This window comes from Rana temporaria, chromosome 6 (genome assembly GCF_905171775.1).
Source record: "Rana temporaria chromosome 6, aRanTem1.1, whole genome shotgun sequence".
Taxonomy (NCBI): domain Eukaryota; kingdom Metazoa; phylum Chordata; class Amphibia; order Anura; family Ranidae; genus Rana; species Rana temporaria.
The window spans coordinates 211,838,392-211,855,955 of record NC_053494.1 but is presented as its reverse complement, the minus strand read 5'-3'; the positions used below and the strand labels follow the sequence as shown (position 1 = coordinate 211,855,955).

The 17,564-nt window shown below is 50.5% G+C and overlaps 1 protein-coding gene across 1 annotated transcript in view; it reads left to right on the top strand.

Annotated features, from left to right (window-relative positions):
• The window catches only part of XRCC5 (X-ray repair cross complementing 5), a 109,194-nt gene that overhangs the window by 84,727 nt on the left and 6,903 nt on the right, over positions 1–17,564 (top strand). Inside the window, exons 16-17 of the mRNA XM_040358218.1 lie at positions 1,930–1,999; positions 13,279–13,388. Of these exons, the coding sequence (XP_040214152.1) occupies positions 1,930–1,999; positions 13,279–13,388 (180 nt within the window). The remainder of the gene's footprint in view (positions 1–1,929; positions 2,000–13,278; positions 13,389–17,564) is intronic.

Genomic DNA, 17,564 nt, shown 5'->3' with positions numbered 1-17,564 from the left:
CCCCAGCGGGAGTTACCGGTGATTGGCCACAGGAGGCAGCCCCATTGAAAATAATTGGGAGCCTGCTGATTCCTTCTGCTTGTAAGTAATCGCTCGTTGGAGGAGCGACCACCTGGGAGTGATCAGCCCTGGAAGCAGACAGTATGCACGCAGGGCTGATTACTCGCAGGTGATTGCTGCATGAGCGATTATAAGCGTGCGACCGCGATTGGCTGCAGGAGCCGGCAGCCTCCTGTTGCTTTCGATAGAGGAGCCTTTTGCAGCTTATTTTCTGAGCCCTGCAAAGCTGCACTAAAGATGTCCAAAACTTTGTGAGACTCTGAATGTTAAGCATGGATCAAAATTTGGACGGTTCAGCAGGAATCAGACGAATTTGGATCCATGTGTGGACAGGGCGCTAGTACAAAAGTTGATCTTTCGTAAATTTATAGCGTGCTGATCGGTGTATTCTGATGGTGGGGATCTCTCCCTGCTTTTACAATACCTCAGTGGGAGTGATTCCGCCTAGCACAGTATAGATCAGGGATCCTCAAACTACGGCCCTCCAGCTGTTGCGAAACTACACATCCCATGAGGCATCGTAAAACTCCGACATTCACAGACATGACTAGACATCATGGGAATTGTAGTTCCTGAACAACTGGAGGGCCGTAGTTTGAAGACCCCATGGTATAGATCAGGGGTCTCCAAAGTTTCTAAACAAAGGGCCAGTTTACTGTCCTTCAGACATTACGGGGGCCGGACTGTGACCATCGGGAGTAGAAAAAGTCCTGACATCAGTGAGGAGGAAAAAAAATGCCTTATTGTTTGGTTCAGTGCCTCATCATTGGTGTCAGTGGGGGGGATTGTGCCCCATTCTTGGGGTCACTGGGAAGAATTGTGCCCCATCATTTGTGTCAATGGGGCCAATTGTTTGTGTCATTGGGAGAAATTGTGCCCCATCATTGGGCCCCATCGTTGGTTTACTTGGGAGTAATGGTGCCCTATTATTGGGTGTCATTGGGCCCCATTAGGAGGAATTGTGCCCTATTATTAAGCGTCATTGGGCCCCATTGGGAGGAATTGTGCCCTATTATTAAGCGTCATTGGGAGGAATTGTGCCCTATTATTAAGCGTCATTGGGCCCCATTGGGAGGAATTGTGCCCTATTAAGTGTCATTGGGCCCCATTGGGAGGAATTGTGCCCTATTATTGGGTGTCATTGGGCCCCATTGGGAGGAATTGTGCCATATTATTGGGTGTCATTTGGCCCCATTGGGAGGAATTGTGCCCTATTATTAAGCGTCATTGGGCCCCATTGGGAGGAATTGTGCCCTATTAAGTGTCATTGGGCCCCATTGGGAGGAATTGTGCCCTATTATTGGGTGTCATTGGGCCCCATTGGGAGGAATTGTGCCCTATTATTGGGTGTCATTTGGCCCCATTGGGAGGAATTGTGCCCTATTATTGGGTGTCATTGGGCCCCATTGGGAGGAATTGTGCCCTATTATTGGGTGTCTTTGGGCCCCATTGGAAGGAATTGTGCTCCATTATTGGGTGCCATTGGGCCCCATTGTTGGTCTCATTGGGAGGAATTTGCCCCCATTGTTGAGTGTCATTGGGTCTCATTGGGAGGAATTGTGCCCTTTCATTGATGTCATGGGGGGGGAATTTGGCCCCAAGGGCCAGGTAAAAGCAAGCAAAGGACCACATCTGGCCCCCGGGCCGTAGTTTGGAGACCACTGGTATAGATGGTGGAATCGTGTTTGTTTAGCCCACGGGTTGAAGTGGCTGCAGTACCAACATTTTCAGCAAGGGGTAAGCTTTTCTGTAGAAGTGATCCGAGTGGCTCTACAGCCACCCAATCACTACCACAGGGCTTGGAATTTATGGTGAAAACAATGGCTGAAGACCTTTTATTTGTGATAACCCGATCTCCTCTTCTTTCAGGTGGGCAGTGTGAATCCGGTGGAAGACTTTCAGGCTTTGCTCAGGCAGAAAAACATGAACTTCCAGGACGGTGAGTTACTTCTATGTGAGGCTTGGTTCACACTTCTGCGTGTGGCTGCAGGCGAAATCGCAGTAACGCCCGCAGTGAAATTTTTGTACTTACCGTAAAATCCATTTCTCCGAGTTCATGGACGGACACAGCAGCAATTGACTTTAGGGTATTATCCTCCCTTTTAGGAGATTGACTAGGCAGAAAAACAGCATGTTAAGTGTTAAAACTTTCCACACAGTACATTACCTCCCAGGGGGCGGATCCCCTGGGTACATCCCTCTCTCTGCATCATGCAGCCTCAGTTTTTTTTTCTGCCTAGCAAAAGGAGATGACATGGCTCTTCTGGGCCCATGTGCTCTAATCGCAGTGCGTGTGTACGGGAACCGCAGGGAATTCGCGTGGTGAAAAAGATCATGTGATTTCCCTGCAGGCATAATTTTTTAACCACATCCCACCCAGCCACTGCACAGATACGGCCATGTGGGCGCTCTCTCCTTCCAAGTGGATGTTCAGGAACGTCACTCAGAAGATGGGAGATCGCGCGCGTGTGCCCACGCAGCGGCGCGATCTTGATGCGCTTGTGTCACCCGAACATGGCGCATCTCCGATTGGCAGGAGGGCTCTGTGATTGGCCTTCCTGATCACATAACGGCTGTGTCCAATCACATTCTCCCCCTCCGTGCCGCTCTCCCCCCGTGCTGTCTTCTCCCCCTCCGTGCGGCTCTCCCCCCGTGCTGTCTTCTCCCCCTCCGCGCGGCTCTCCCCCCGTGCTGTCTTCTCCCCCTCCGTGCGGCTCTCCCCCCGTGCTGTCTTCTCCCCCTCCGTGCGGCTCTCCCCCCGTGCTGTCTTCTCCCCCTCCGTGCGGCTCTCCCCCCGTGCTGTCTTCTCCCCCTCCGTGTGGCTCTCCCCCCGTGCTGTCTTCTCCCCCTCCGTGCGGCTCTCCCCGTGCTGTCTTCTCCCCCTCCATGATGCTCTTCCCCGTGCTGTCTTCTCCCCCTCCATGCCGCTCTCCCCCGTGCTGTTTTGTCCCCCTCCGTGCCGCTCTCCCCCGTGCTGTTTTGTCCCCCTCCGTGCCGCTCTCCCCCGTGCTGTTTTGTCCCCCTCCGTGCCGCTCTCCCCCGTGCTGTCTTGTCCCCCTCCGTGCCGCTCTCCCCCCGTGCTGTCTTGTCCGCCTCCGTGCCTCTCTCCCCTCATGCTGTCTTGTCCCCCTCCGTGCCGCTCAGTCCTGCTCTCCCCCGTGCTGTCTTCTCCCCCTCCATGATGCTCATCCCCGTGCTGTCTTGTCACCCTCCGTGCCGCTCTCCCCCCGTGCTGTTTTCTCCCCCTCCGTGCCGCTCTCCCCCGTGCTGTCTTGTCCCCCTCCGTGCCGCTCTCCCCCCGCGCTGTCTTGTCCGCCTCCGTGCCTCTCTCCCCTCATGCTGTCTTGTCCGCCTCCGTGCCTCTCTCCCCTCATGCTGTCTTGTCCCCCTCCGTGCCGCTCAGTCCTGCTCTCCCCCGTGCTGTCTTCTCCCCCTCCATGATGCTCTTCCCCGTGCTGTCTTGTCCCCCTCCGTGCCGCTCTCCCCCGTGCTGTTTTCTCCCCCTCCGTGCCGCTCTCCCCCCGTGCTGTCTCCCCCGTGCTGTCTTGTCCCCCTCCGTGCCGCTCTCCCCGTGCTGTCTTGTCCCCCTCCGTGCCGCTCTCCCCCTGTGCTGTCTTGTCCCCCTCTGTGCCGCTCTCCCCCATGCTCTGTCTTGTCCCCCTCCGTGCCGCTGAGTCCTGCTCTCCCCCGTGCTGTCTTCTCCCCCCTTTATGCCGCTCTCCCCCCTCGATCTGTCAGGATGGAGAGCGGAGGTAGGAGCCGCTAAACCCGGCTCCTACCTTTTCAAAATGGACAGAATCACTGATCACTGACTCTGTCCATTCAGATAACTGAGCATCGTAACCTGTGTTTACGATGCTTCAGTTTATGAATGGAGAGAAGCTTCTCTATTCATTTCAGCTGAGGCTGCAGAGAAAGGGACTGGGGAATCTGTGTCCTTAGTCCCTTTTTCTGTCACAAAGGGGAGATGTCAGAGGTCTGTTAAGACCCCTGATATCTCTCCAAGGACCCCCAACAGGGCTGATAAAAAAAAGAATTGCAATAAATAATTTAAAAAATAAAATGTAAATAATAATAAAAAAAATAAAAACACACTGACAATCCACTACCCCCCCCCCCCTTTTAACCACTTCCCGACCTCCTCATGTACATATACGTTAGCAGAATGGCACGGACAGGCACATGTACGTACCTGTACGTCCTCTGCTAGACGTGGGTGGGGGGTCCGATCGGGACCCCCCCCGGTACAGGCGGCGGTCGGGTCCACTCGGGGAGCGATCCGGGACAACGGCGCGGCTATTTGTTTTTAGCCGCTCCGTCGCGATCGCTCCCCGGAGCTGAAGAACGGGGAGAGCCGTATGTAAACACAGCTTCCCCGTGCTTCACTGTGGCGGCGCATCGATCGGGTGATCCCCTTTATAGGGGAGATCCGATCGATGATGTCATTCCTACAGCCACACCCCCCTACACTAGTAAACACACACACAGTGATCCCTAAATGTTACAGCGCCCCCTGTGTTTAACTCCCAAACTGCAATTGTCATTTTCACAATAAACAATGCAATTTAAATGCATTTTTTGCTGTGAAAATGACAATAGTCCCAAAAATGTGTCAAAATTGTCCGAAGTGTCCGCCATAATGTCGCAGTCACGAAAAAAATCGCTGATCGCCGCCATTAGTAGTAAAAAAAATAAAAAAAATAAAAATGCAAAAAAACTATCCCCTATTTTGTAAACGCTATAAATTTTGCGCAAACCAACCGATAAACGATTATTGCATTTTTTTTACCAAAAATAGGTAGAAGAATACGTATCGGCCTAAACTGAGGAAAAATAAATAAATTTATATGTGTTTTTGGGGGATATTTATTACAGCAAAAAGTAAAAAATATTGCATTTTTTTCAAAATTGTCGCTCTATTTTTGTTTATAGCGCAAAAAATTAAAACCGCAGAGGTGATCAAATACCACCAAAAGAAAGCTCTATTTGTGGGGAAAAAAGGACGCCAATTTTGTTTGGGAGCCACGTCGCACGACCGCGCAATTGTCTGTTAAAGCGACGCAGTCCCGAACTGTAAAAACCCCTTGGGTCTTTAGGCAGCAATATGGTCCGGGGCTTAAGTGGTTAAAAAGAAAAAAAAAATGTAAAAAAAAAAAAAAACCCCACTGTCACATGGCATTAAAAAAAAAGTATCGGTATCGGCGAGTACTTGGAAAAAAAGTATCGGTACTTGTACCGAGGGCTTTCACACTAGAGCGGTGCGCTAGCAGGACAGTTTAAAAAAGTCCTGCTGCCCATTGAAATCAATGGGACAGGCGCGGCTATACCACCCGCAATACGCATTGCGGGCGGTTTTAACCCTTTCTCTGTCCACTAGCGGGGGGGTAAATGCGCCCCACTAGAGCACTGTGTGTGTATAAAGCAGCAGTGTGATCCAGTGGGGGGCAAAGAGTTGGAGCATTGTGTGTATAAGGCAGCAGTGTGATCACGTGGGAGGGGGCGGCGCAGAGAGCTGGAGCATTGTGTGTGTATAAGGCAGCAGTGTGATCCCGTGGGAGGTGGGGGGGCAGAGAGCTTGAGCATTGTGTGTATAAGGCAGTAATGTGATCCCGTGGGAGGGGGGCAGAGAGCTGAAGTATTGTGTGTATAAGGCAGCAGTGTGATCCCGTGGGGGGGGGGCAGAGAGCTGGAGCATTTTGTGTATAAGGCAGCAGTGTGATCCCGTGGGAGGGGGGGGGGCAGAAAGCTGGAGCATTGTGTGTATAAGGCAGCAGTGTGATCCCGTGGGAGGGGGGGCAGAGAGTTGGAGCATTGTGTGTATAAGGCAGCAGTGTGATCCCGTGGGAGGGGGGGGCAGAGAGTTGGAGCATTGTGTGTATAAGGCAGCAGTGTGATCCAGTGGGGGGGGGGGGTCAGAGAGTTGGAGCATTGTGTGTAAAAGGCGTGTAAAATTCATGTTTGCGGCCGAAATGCGCCGCAAATCCGCCCATATCGCCGGCGGTTAAAATTGCGGCGTTTTACCACCGACGCTATGGGCGGCACAGTGTGAAAGGGCTCTAAGTGAACATACAAAGACTTGCTGCTACATGTAGTTCCCCCCGAATACTGCGGACCTTTGGTTTTTTCTCTATTGCAGAGGTCTGGCAGCAATATAAAAGTAGAACATTTTTTATTTGTGATGATAAACAATTGATGTTTCTCGGAGTATCCTCCGCCGCTGTATGCAGCAGCAACTGGACGAGCGCCATGCCTTTCCGAAAATATAAAATACGGCCTTTTTTTATTTTTATTCCGTCAATGCCGGCAGGTGCTGGATGAGAGATGGATGGATGGCGGAGCTCGGCGGGGCTGAGGGTGTCATTGCTGAGATGTATGGTGATTACGCAAGGTGAACGCGGCGACTTCAGACTTTCCCAGCCTGATATATACTGTGGGCCAGATTCTCAGAAGAGTTACGATGGTGTATCTCTGTTTTTGGCCCGGGTATCTATGCGTCTGATTCCTAGAATCATTTTCGCATAGATACGCTGTAGATCCGAAGGGTGTAAGTCACTTACACCGTCGGATCTTAGATGTAATTCGACGCCGGCCGCTAGGTGGCGTTTACGTTTAGTTCTCATTTGACTATGCAAATGAGCCTGATACGCCGATTCCCGAACGAATTCGCGCCGCGTAGTCGTCGTTTACGTTGTTTCCGTAAGCGTTAGGTTACCCCTGCTATGTGAGGGGTAATCTTACGCCAGTCCGCCGTATGCCATGTTAAGTATGGCGTCGGGTCAGCGTCGTCTTTTTCCGTCGGTTACGTCGTTTTACTAAGTCGTCCGCGAATACGACTTTACGTCAATGACGCTCACGTCGGCGCCATTGACGTTTTCCGTCGTGAGCTGGAGCATGCGCACTGGGCTATTTTTCCGCCCGGCGCATGCGCAGTTCGATCGGCGCGGGGGCGCGCTTAATTTGAATACAAGCCGCCCCCTTTGAATTACGCGGCCATACGCCGGGCCATTTACACTACGCCGCCGCAAATTACGGAGCAAGTGCTTGGAGAATACGGCACTTGCTCCAGTAAGTTGCGGCGGCGTAGTGTAAATGACATACGCTACGCCACCGCAATTGTATGGGAATCTGGCCCACAGTCTGTTCTTGGTTTTCGCTGTGTATTGATAACCCAGTGTGTGTGCTTTACTACTCGGTGCTGGGGGGAGATGAGAGAGGCAGCCATGGGGAATTGCCCCAGGCTTTCTGCCTTGGTGTATAAACTTTGGTCCATCCACACAAAGGAGGTGGATGGAGGAATCCCCCCCCCCCCCATGTCCGCCGGGGACATTGAAATCTGACAGCGGCACCCCAGAAAAATGTTCCAACTTGTCTATTATTTGGGACTTTATGCCAAGAAGAATGGGCGGCTTCGAGTCGAGCAAGGAACAACCACACTATCGATTTACCGATCAGTGTATGGCCAGCTTAAGGCTTCACTCCTGGTGGCATCACACCCAGTGCTACAGAATACGGGGGTAAGGAAAGTATAAATCACGTTTTTTTTCTTTATAGGTACAATTTACACATATTATTAGGTCTCGTTCACATAGGTGTACTATAGCGGCGGTCACCAACAGCTCAGACCCCGCAGACCACTAACATGAATTTTACACGCCTTGTACACACAATGCTCTGGCTCTCTGCCCTCCCACGGGATCACACTGCTGCCTTATACACACAATGCCCCAACTCTCTGCCCCCCACTGGATCACACTGCTGCTTTATACACACACAATGCTCTGGCTCTCTGCTCTGCCTGGATCACACTGCTGTCTTATACACACAATGCTCCAACTCTCTGCCCTCCCACGGGATCACACTGCTGCTTAATACACACACAATACTCTGGCTCTCTGCTCTGCCTGGATCACACTGCTTCCTTATACACACAATGCTCCAACTCTCTGCCCCCCTCCCCATGGATCACACTGCTGCCTTATACACACAATGTTCTGACGCTCTGTGCCCCCCTACCACAGGATCACACTGCTGCCTTATACACACAATGCTCTGGCTCTCTGCCCCCCCCGATCTCACTGCTGCCTTATACACACAACGCCCTGGCTCTCAGCCCCCCTCCCCTGGATCACACTGCTGCCTAATACTCACAATGCTCTGGCTCTCTGCCCCCCCCCCCCCCCCCCCCCCGGATCACACTGCTGCCTATTACTCACAACGCTCTGGCTCTCTGCCCCCCTCCCCATGGATCACACTGCTGCCTTATGCATACAATGCTCCAGGTCTCTGCCCACTCCCCCTGGATCACACTGCTGCCTTATACGCACAATGCTCCGGCTCTCTATCCCCCTTCCCCTGGATAACACTGCTGACTTACGCACAAGCTCTGGCTCTCTGCCCCCTCCCCCTGGATCACACTGCAGCCTTATACACACAATGCTCCGGCTCTCTGTCCCCCTTCCCCTGGATCACACTGCTGCCTTATACACACAATGCTCCGACTCTGCAGCCCCCCCTATCACAGGATCACACTGCTGCCTTATACACACAATGCTCTGACTCTCTGCCCCCCTCCTTCCTATGGGATCACACTGCTGCTTTATACACACAATGCTCCGGCTCTCTGTCCCCCTTCCCCTGGATCACACTGCTGCCTTATACACACAATGCTCCGGCTCTCTGTTTCCCTACCACAGGATCATACTGCTGCCTTATACACACAATGCTCTGACTATCTGCCCCCTCCCCTGGATCACACTGCTGCCTTATACACACAATGCTACAACTCTCTTCCCCCTGTACTTGCACAAATGCTCCCAATGCCTGATCCGATACCTGGGAGAGGCGGTGTTTCATCAGATTAGGCGATCCCGGCACAACCAGAATTCAGTGGGCGGAACAACGGAAGTGACGCTCTGTGTTGACATCATCGGTTGGACATCCTGACGCCCATCATGGTACACCTTGCACTCGGCCGCAGTAAGCCAGCAGTGGCCATCTGGTTACACCCAGCCCATATAGTTCGGTCTGGGTGAAACAAGATGTCCGCTGCTGCTTTCATGCGGCTGAGTGCAAGGAGTACCAAGATGGGTGTTGCAGGCAGCCTTTCCTCTCATGGCAGTGCCTGCCCATCAGTGCTCAATAAATGCAACCTATCAGTGCCCAATGCCCATAAGTGTCGCCTATCAGTGCCATCTATCAATCCCAGCCACCTGTCAGTGCCAGCCACATGCCAGTGCCAGCCATCAGTCAGTGCCCATCAATCAGTGCTGCATATCAGTGCCACCTAATCCTATCAGTGCCCATCAGTGCTGAATTTCCGTGCCACCAAATCTGTATTGTGCTCTGATAACTGTCACATGACATAAAAAAAAGCCAGGAGTACCAAGATGGGCGTTGCAGGCAGCCTTTCCTCTCATGGCAGTGCCTGCCCATCAGTGCCCATAAATGCCACCTATCAGTGCCCAATGCCCATAAGTGCCGCCTATCGGTGCCAGCCACCTGTCAGTGCAACCTATCAATTCCATCTGCCAGTGCCAGCCATCAGTGCCATCTATCTGTCAGTGCCAGCGCATATCAGTGCCACCTAATCCTGTCAGTGCCACCTAATCTGTATTGTGCTTTGATAAGCACATGACATTAAAAAAAAAGTATCGGTAATTGGTATCGGAGAGTACTTGAAACAAAATATCTGTACTTGTAGCCTTAAAAAAGTGGTACCGGGACAACCCTACTCCCAACCATCATTTATGGGTAGGGGTGCAACGGATCAAAAAACTCACGGTTCGGATCGTTCCTCGCATCAGGAGTCACGGATCGGATCATTTTTCGGATCAGCAAAAAAAAAAAAAATCTCCCCCACTGTAATATCCACATCTCCCCCCTCCCCCCCCGACTGTAATATCCACATCCCCCCCCCACTGTAATATCCACATCCCCCCGACTGTAATATCCACATCCCCCCCACTGCAGTGGCGTCACTAGGGTTGGTGTCACCCGGTGCAAAAAAAAAATGGTGTCACTCCCCCTCTCAGTACAGACCCCCCCTCAGTACAGACACCCCCCAGTAGTGCAGACCTCAGATGGTAACCCCCCAATGCAGACCTCAGATGGTAATCCCCCAATGCAGACCTCAGACGGTAACCCCCCAGTAGTGCAGACCTCAGACAGTTACCCCCCAGTAGTGCAGACCTCAGACGGTAACCCCCCAGTAGTGCAGACCTCAGACAGTAACCCCCCAGTAGTGCAGACCTCAGACAGTAACCCCCCAGTAGTGCAGACCTCAGACAGTAACCCCCCAGTAGTGCAGACCTCAGACAGTAACCCCCCAGTGCAGACCTCAGACGGTAACCCCCCAGTAGTGCAGACCTCAGACAGTAACCCCCCAGTAGTGCAGACCTCAGACAGTAACCCCCCAGTAGTGCAGACCTCAGACGGTAACCCCCCAGTAGTGCAGACCTCAGACGGTAACCCCCCAGTAGTGCAGACCTCAGACAGTAACCCCCCAGTAGTGCAGACCTCAGACGGTAACCCCCCAGTGCGGACCTCAGACAGCGGCGTGTGTGTCCCTCGAGCGCGGGCTCCTCCTCCTCTGTGGGTGTAAACAGAGGAGGGCCGCCGCCGGGTGTACCAAGATGGCCGCGGCTTCGGAGCTAGGCCGAAGCCGCGGCCTTTCCTAATGCTATGGCCGCGGCGGCAATCCGCGGATCGCATAGCGTGCTGATCCGAAGGGGGGTGACCCGTTCGGATCAACGGTGATCCGTTGCACCACTATTTATGGGGCTTTCAAACGTCAACTCCGAGTTCCATGTGGTATGTATGAAGGATGGAAGCCGGCGGTCTCATGTTTTTATGTGGTCACAGAACTGCTAGTTGGCTTTCTAATATCCTTATTAATGGCTGCAGGGGGTGCATTACCCGCCATATATTGGCTTCCTTTGTGTAGTAAAGATCTGTTTTAGCTCCTACTGTGAGCCTCCTTCTCTATTCCCCCCACATCTCGCAGAAACTGCTATCTGTACATCGGCGCCTGAGGTTTTAATTTAACACTCCAGTGGGGAGACATTTTGTGAACTAATAAAGGGGCAGAGTGGGGGCGTCTAAGTAACGTTTTTATGGTTTTCCACTTAAGAGACTGCGGCATGTAACTGCGCTAGATTTAATGCCAGGAAGTTAAACCGTGACACGGGAAGCCGAGTGTTAAAACTGTAACGGGGTTTTTCGTCATTTATCGCTGCTAATGGAATACGCAGAAAGCGACATTTCCAGGGTTCAGGTAGCCTGCGCCGTCTTGTTCGTTATTTTATTGTGCTATAACAATGGAGCGGCGGGGGGGGGGGGGGGGGGGGGGGGGGACGGGGACGGGGTAGTGTAGCCGGGCGTTCAGAAAAATAAGGGGACGGTGCAGTATTTGTAAAATTGGCAAGTAATTAAAAGCCGGTTAATGGTCATTAGGATTTACTAAACCTTGAAATTCTGTATGAAAAATATTCTCTACGCCGCGCTTGGAGACATAAAACGGAAGTTTGTAGCTTGCCCCATATTTACAATGTGGCTGTACAATCCAATAAGCTTAAAGCGGAGGTTCCGCCCACCCCGCGAAAAATTAGACGTCAGCAGCTACAAATACTGCAGCTACTGACCTTTTAACCACTTATAAGCCCCTGGACCATTATGCAGGTAAAGGACCCAGGCCCCTTTTTGCGATTCGGCACTGCGTCACTTTAACCACTTAAGGACCGCCTCCTGCACATATACGTCGGCAGAATGGCACGGCTGGGCACATGTACGTACAGGTACATCCTCTTTAACCACTTGCCGACCTCCTCATGTACATTTACGTCGGCAGAATGGCACGGACAGGCAGATGTACGTACCTGTACGTCCTCTGCTTGACGTGGGTCGGGGGTCCGATCGGGACCCCCCCCCCCGCTACATGCGGCGGTCGGATTCCCGCGGTGAGCGATCCGGGACGACGGCGCGATTGCTCCCCCCGGAGCTGAAGAACGGGGAGAGCCCCTCTGCTACATGCGGCGGTCGGATTCCCGCGGGGAGCGATCCGGGACGACGGCGCGATCGCTCCCCGGAGCTGAAGAACGGGGAGAGCCGTATGTAAACACGGCTTCCCCGTGCTTCACTATGGCGGCTGCATCGATCGAGTGATCCCTTTTATAGGGAGACTCGATCGATGACGTCAGACCTACAGCCACACCCCCCTACAGTTGTAAACACACACTAGGTGAACACTAACTCCTACAGCGCCCCCTTGTGGTTAACTCCCAAACTGCAACTGTCATTTTCACAATAAACAATGCAATTTAAATGCATTTTTTGCTGTGAAAATGACAATGGTCCCAAAAATGTGTCAAAATTGTCCGAAGTGTCCGCCATAATGTCGCAGTCACGAAAAAAAATCGCTGATCGCCGCCATTAGTAGTAAAAAAAATAAATAATAAAAATGCAATAAAACTATCCCCTATTTTGTAAACGCTATAAATATTGCGCAAACCAACCGATAAACGCTTATTGCGATTTTTTTTTTTTTAACCAAAAATAGGTAGAAGAATACGTATCGGCCTAAACTGAGGAAAAATAATGTTTTTTATATATATTGTTGGGGAATATTTATTATAGCAAAATGTAAAAAAATATTGATTTTTTTTCAAAATTGTCGCTCTATTTTTGTTTTGTAGCGCAAAAAATAAAAACCGCAGAGGTGATCAAATACCACCAAAAGAAATCTCTATTTGTGGTAAAAAAAAAGGCCGCCAATTTTGTTTGGGAGCCACGTCGCACGACCGCGCAATTGTCAGTTAAAGCGACGCATCGCCGAACCGCAAAAACTGGCCGGGTCCTTTAGCTGCCTAAAGGTCCGGGTCTTAAGTGGTTAACTTCGGCACTGCGCCGCTTTAACTGACAATTGAGCGGTCGTGCGACATGGCTCCCAAACAAAATTGACGTCCTTTTTTTCCCACAAATAGAGATTTCTTTTGGTGGTATTTGATCACCTCCGCGGTTCTTATTTTTTGCGCTATAAACATAAACAATTGCCTCGTGCTCCGTATCACATATATTGGCTCATGCCGATCCATTACCTTGTATTGCCCCCTTACCTCCCTATTATGCACCGCTTTATGACCCTGTATTATTACACACGGTATCTCAGTATATGTGTAAGGCTGGAGTTCTGCTTTAATGTTTTTCTTTTTTCCTCTCTTGCAGTAAGCAATCAGCTGGTAAAACATATCTATGGGTTTGTGGACACCAAGCAGTCCCAGTATTACCTGAAGAGTATGAACTGTATAAAGTGTTTGCGGAAAGAAGCCATTCGGGTATGTAACCTTATCTCTAGAGCAAGGGACATTGTGGGCCGCATCCGCATTATGATTGCCCTCAGAAGGGCCGGTTGTATCTGTAAGATTAGATGTCCAGCCCATCCCCTCCCCCTTACATTAGATGTTAAAAGCCACCCCCACCATCAGAAGTTGAGTCCCCCACTCTCCCTTACATCAGTGCACCCCCCTTTCCTCATGCTGCTGCTGGGAAGAAGCTGAATGCATTGCTTAAAAGCAAAAAATAGAGGTCTGGAGCCAGGGCCGTCTTAATAGCATCATGGGCCCCTGGGCAGAGTAATGCTCTGGGGCCCCTACAGTGATGACAGTGCAGGTAAACTGACATCAAGTAGGTAGGAGGCAGACTGCCTCCCCTGTGTATCACTCTCAGTGCCATCATGGGGCCCCCAATTTCAGGGCAGCGTGGGCTCAAGGACCAGCTGCTTTGGGGAAAGTGCAGGGGCCCCCATGCATCTGGGCAGTGCCCTCTCATTAACTACTTGCCGACCAGCCGCCGCAGTTATATGGCGGCAGGTCAGCTCCCCTGCGCGAGAGCCCGTAGCTATACGTCGGCTCTCGCAGCGGCCACTAGGGGCTCGCGCTCCCCGCTCGTCCCTGACTCGCGGGCGCGATCGCCGCCGGGCACACGCGATTGCTCGTTACAGAGCGAGGACCGGGAGCTGTGTGTGTAAACACACAGCTCCCGGTCCTGTCAGGGGAGAAATGCCTGACCGTCTGTTTATACAATGTATGAACAGCGATCAGTCATTTCCCCTAATCAGGCCACCCCCCCCTACAGTTAGAACACACCCAGGGAACATACTTAACCCCTTCCCTGCCCCCTAGTGTTAACCCCTTCCCTGCCAGTGGCATTTTTATAGTAATCCAATGCATTTTTATAGCACTGATCGCTATAAAAATACCAATGGTCCCAAAAATGTGTCAAAAGTGTCCGATGTGTCCGCCATAATGTCGCAGTACCAAAAAAAATCGCTGATCGCCGCCATTACTAGTAAAAAAAAAAAAAATATTAATAAAAATGCCATAAAACTTCCCCCTATTTTGTAAACGCTCCAACTTTTGCGCTAACCAATCAATAAACGTTTATTGCGATTTTTTTTTTTACGAAAAATATGTAGAAGAATACGTATCGGCCTAAACTGAGGAAAAAAATCGTTTTTTTTATATATTTTTGGGGATATTTATTATAGCAAAAAATTAGGGCTGTTACTGATTAAAATGTTTGTGTTCGATTAATCTTTTTTTTTTTTAATCGATTAATCGACTAATTTCGATTAATTAACGCACAGATACAAATACACATCTGCCCCCATACTGCAAGAATATACACATCTGCCCCCATGTGTACATTACAGCATGGGGGCAGATGTGTATATTCTTGCAGCATGGGGGCAGATGTGTATATTCTTGCAGCATGGGGGCAGATGTGTATATTCTTGCAGCATGGGGGCAGATGTGTATATTCTTGCAGCATGGGGGCAGATGTGTATATTAAAGCATGGGGGCAGATGTGTATATTACAACATCTGCCCCCATGCTTTAATATACACACATCTGCCCCCATGCTTTAATATACACACATCTGCCCCCATGCTTTAATATACACACATCTGCCCCCATGCTTTAATATACACACATCTTCCCCACATGCTTTTATATACACATCTGCCCCCATGCTTTTATATACAAACATCTGCCCCCATGCTTTTATATACAAACATCTGCCCCCATGCTTTTATATACAAACATCTGCCCCCATGCTTTTATATACAAACATCTGCCCCCATGCTTTTATATACAAACATCTGCCCCCATGCTTTTATATACAAACATCTGCCCCCATGCTTTTATATACACATCTGCCCCCATGCTTATACACATCTGCACCCATGCTTAGTCTTATACACATCTGCCCCCATGCTTATAGTGTTATACACATCTGCCCCCATGCTTATACACATCTGCCCCAATGCTTATAGACTTATACACATCTGCCCCCATGCTTATAGTCTTATACACATCTGCCCCCATGCTTATAGTCTTATACACATCTGCCCCCATGCTTATAGTCTTATACACATCTGCCCCCATGCTTATAGTCTTATACACATCTGCCCCCATGCTTATAGTCTTATACACATCTGCCCCCATGCTTATAGTCTTATACACATCTGCCCCCATGCTTTACATACACACATATGCCCCCATGCTTTAATATAAAGAATGGTTCGTTGTCCTCTCTTACCTACATCAGGCAGACCCGTCGGCAGAGAGGCTGATGGACACGTGAGTGTGGGAAGATAATACAAGCAGGGCGGGCGGGTGATGACGTCGGTGCGCCGCTACTTGGTTGCCGCCGGGTGGACCAAGATGGCCGCGGCTCCGAAGCTAGGCCGAAGCCGCGGCCTTTCCTATGGGCGAGACCACGGAGCTCACTCCGCGGATCGTCGATCAAAATAATTTTAGTCGATCAAAGAAATTAACGATTAATCGAACAATTAATCGTTAATTTCCGCAGCCCTACAAAAAATATTCATTTTTTTCTAAATTGTCGCTCTATTTTTGTTTATAGCGCAAAAACTAAAAACCGCAGAGGTGATCAAATACCACCAAAAGAAAGCTCTATTTGTGGGGGAAAAAGGACAAAAATTTCAGATGGGTACAATGTTGTATGACTGAGTTATTGTCATTCAAATTGTGAGAGCACCGAAAAGCTGAAAATTGATCTGGTTAGGAAGGGGGTTTAAAGCGGGAGTTCACCCATTTGTAAAAAAAAAAAAATTCTCCCCTTAGCTTCCTGCTCGTTTTGTCTAGGGGAATCGGCTATTTATTTTAAAATATGAGCAGTACTTACCCGTTTTCGAGCTGCATCTTCTTCCGTCGCTTCCGGGTATGGGTCTTCGGGAGCGGGCGTTTCTTCTTGATTGACAACCTTCCGAGAGGCTTCCGACGGTCGCATCCATCGCGTCACTCGTAGCCGAAAGAAGCCGAACGTCGGTGCGGCTCTATACTGCGCCTGCGCACCGACGTTCGGCTTCTTTCGGAAAATCGTGACGCGATGGATGCGACCGTCGGAAGCCTCTCGGAAGGTTGTCAATCAAGAAGGAACGCCCATTCCCGCAGCCCATACCCGGAAGCGACGGAGAGGATGCATCTCGTAAACGGGTAAGTACTGCACATATTTTAAAATAAATAGCCGATTCCCCTAGAGAAAACGAGCAGGAAGCTAAGGGGGAAAAGTGCCCTCTAAGGGTGAACCCCCGCTTTAAGTGCCCAGTGGTCAAGTGGTTAATATGCTAGTTGCTTAGTTGTCACTGCCCAGAAGCAAGTACAGTGAAACCTCGGATTGCGAGTAACGTGGTTAACGAGCGTTTCGCAATACAAGCATTTTTTTTTAAATCCTGACTCGGTTCGCGAGTGTTGTCTCGCAAAACGAGCAGGATTTAAGCCTCTGCGATGTGCAGTACCGTATTTGGCCAGAGGTGCGAAACGCCGGATCAATCGGAGCCGTTCGGAAATACCTGGAAACACTCCGTTCCCGAGGGTTTCTGAGTTCAGCCGAGCTGTCCCCGAGTATTTCCGAGGCTCAACGGCGCCCCCCCCCCCCCATCTGGCCACATGTGGTATTGCATGCCATAAAAGTCAATGCGGAAACAAATAATTTTCATTTACATTGACTTCTATGGGGAAAGTCGCTTTGATGTGCGAATGCTTTGGATTACAAGCATTCTCCTGGAACGGCTTATGCTCCTAATCCAAGGTTCCACTGTACACAGATAAAACTACATTCACAACTGCGAATGGGCCCAACGCCGATTAGATGAGAGAACCCCAGCGGGAGTTACCGGTGATTGGCCACAGGAGGCAGCCCCATTGAAAATAATTTTGTTTGGGAGCCACATCGCACGACCGCGCAATTGGCAGTTAAAGCGACGCAGTGCCGAATTGCAAAAAGTGCTCTGGTCTTTGACCAGCAATATGGTCCGGGGGTTAAGTGGTTAAAATAAAAAAATAGAGGTCTGGAGCAGGGCTGTTTTAATAGAATCATGGGCCCCTGGGCAAAGTAATGCTCTGGGGCCCCTACAATGATGACGACAGTGCAGGTAAACAGACATCAAGTAGGTAAGAGGCAGACTGCCTCCCCTGTGTATCTAT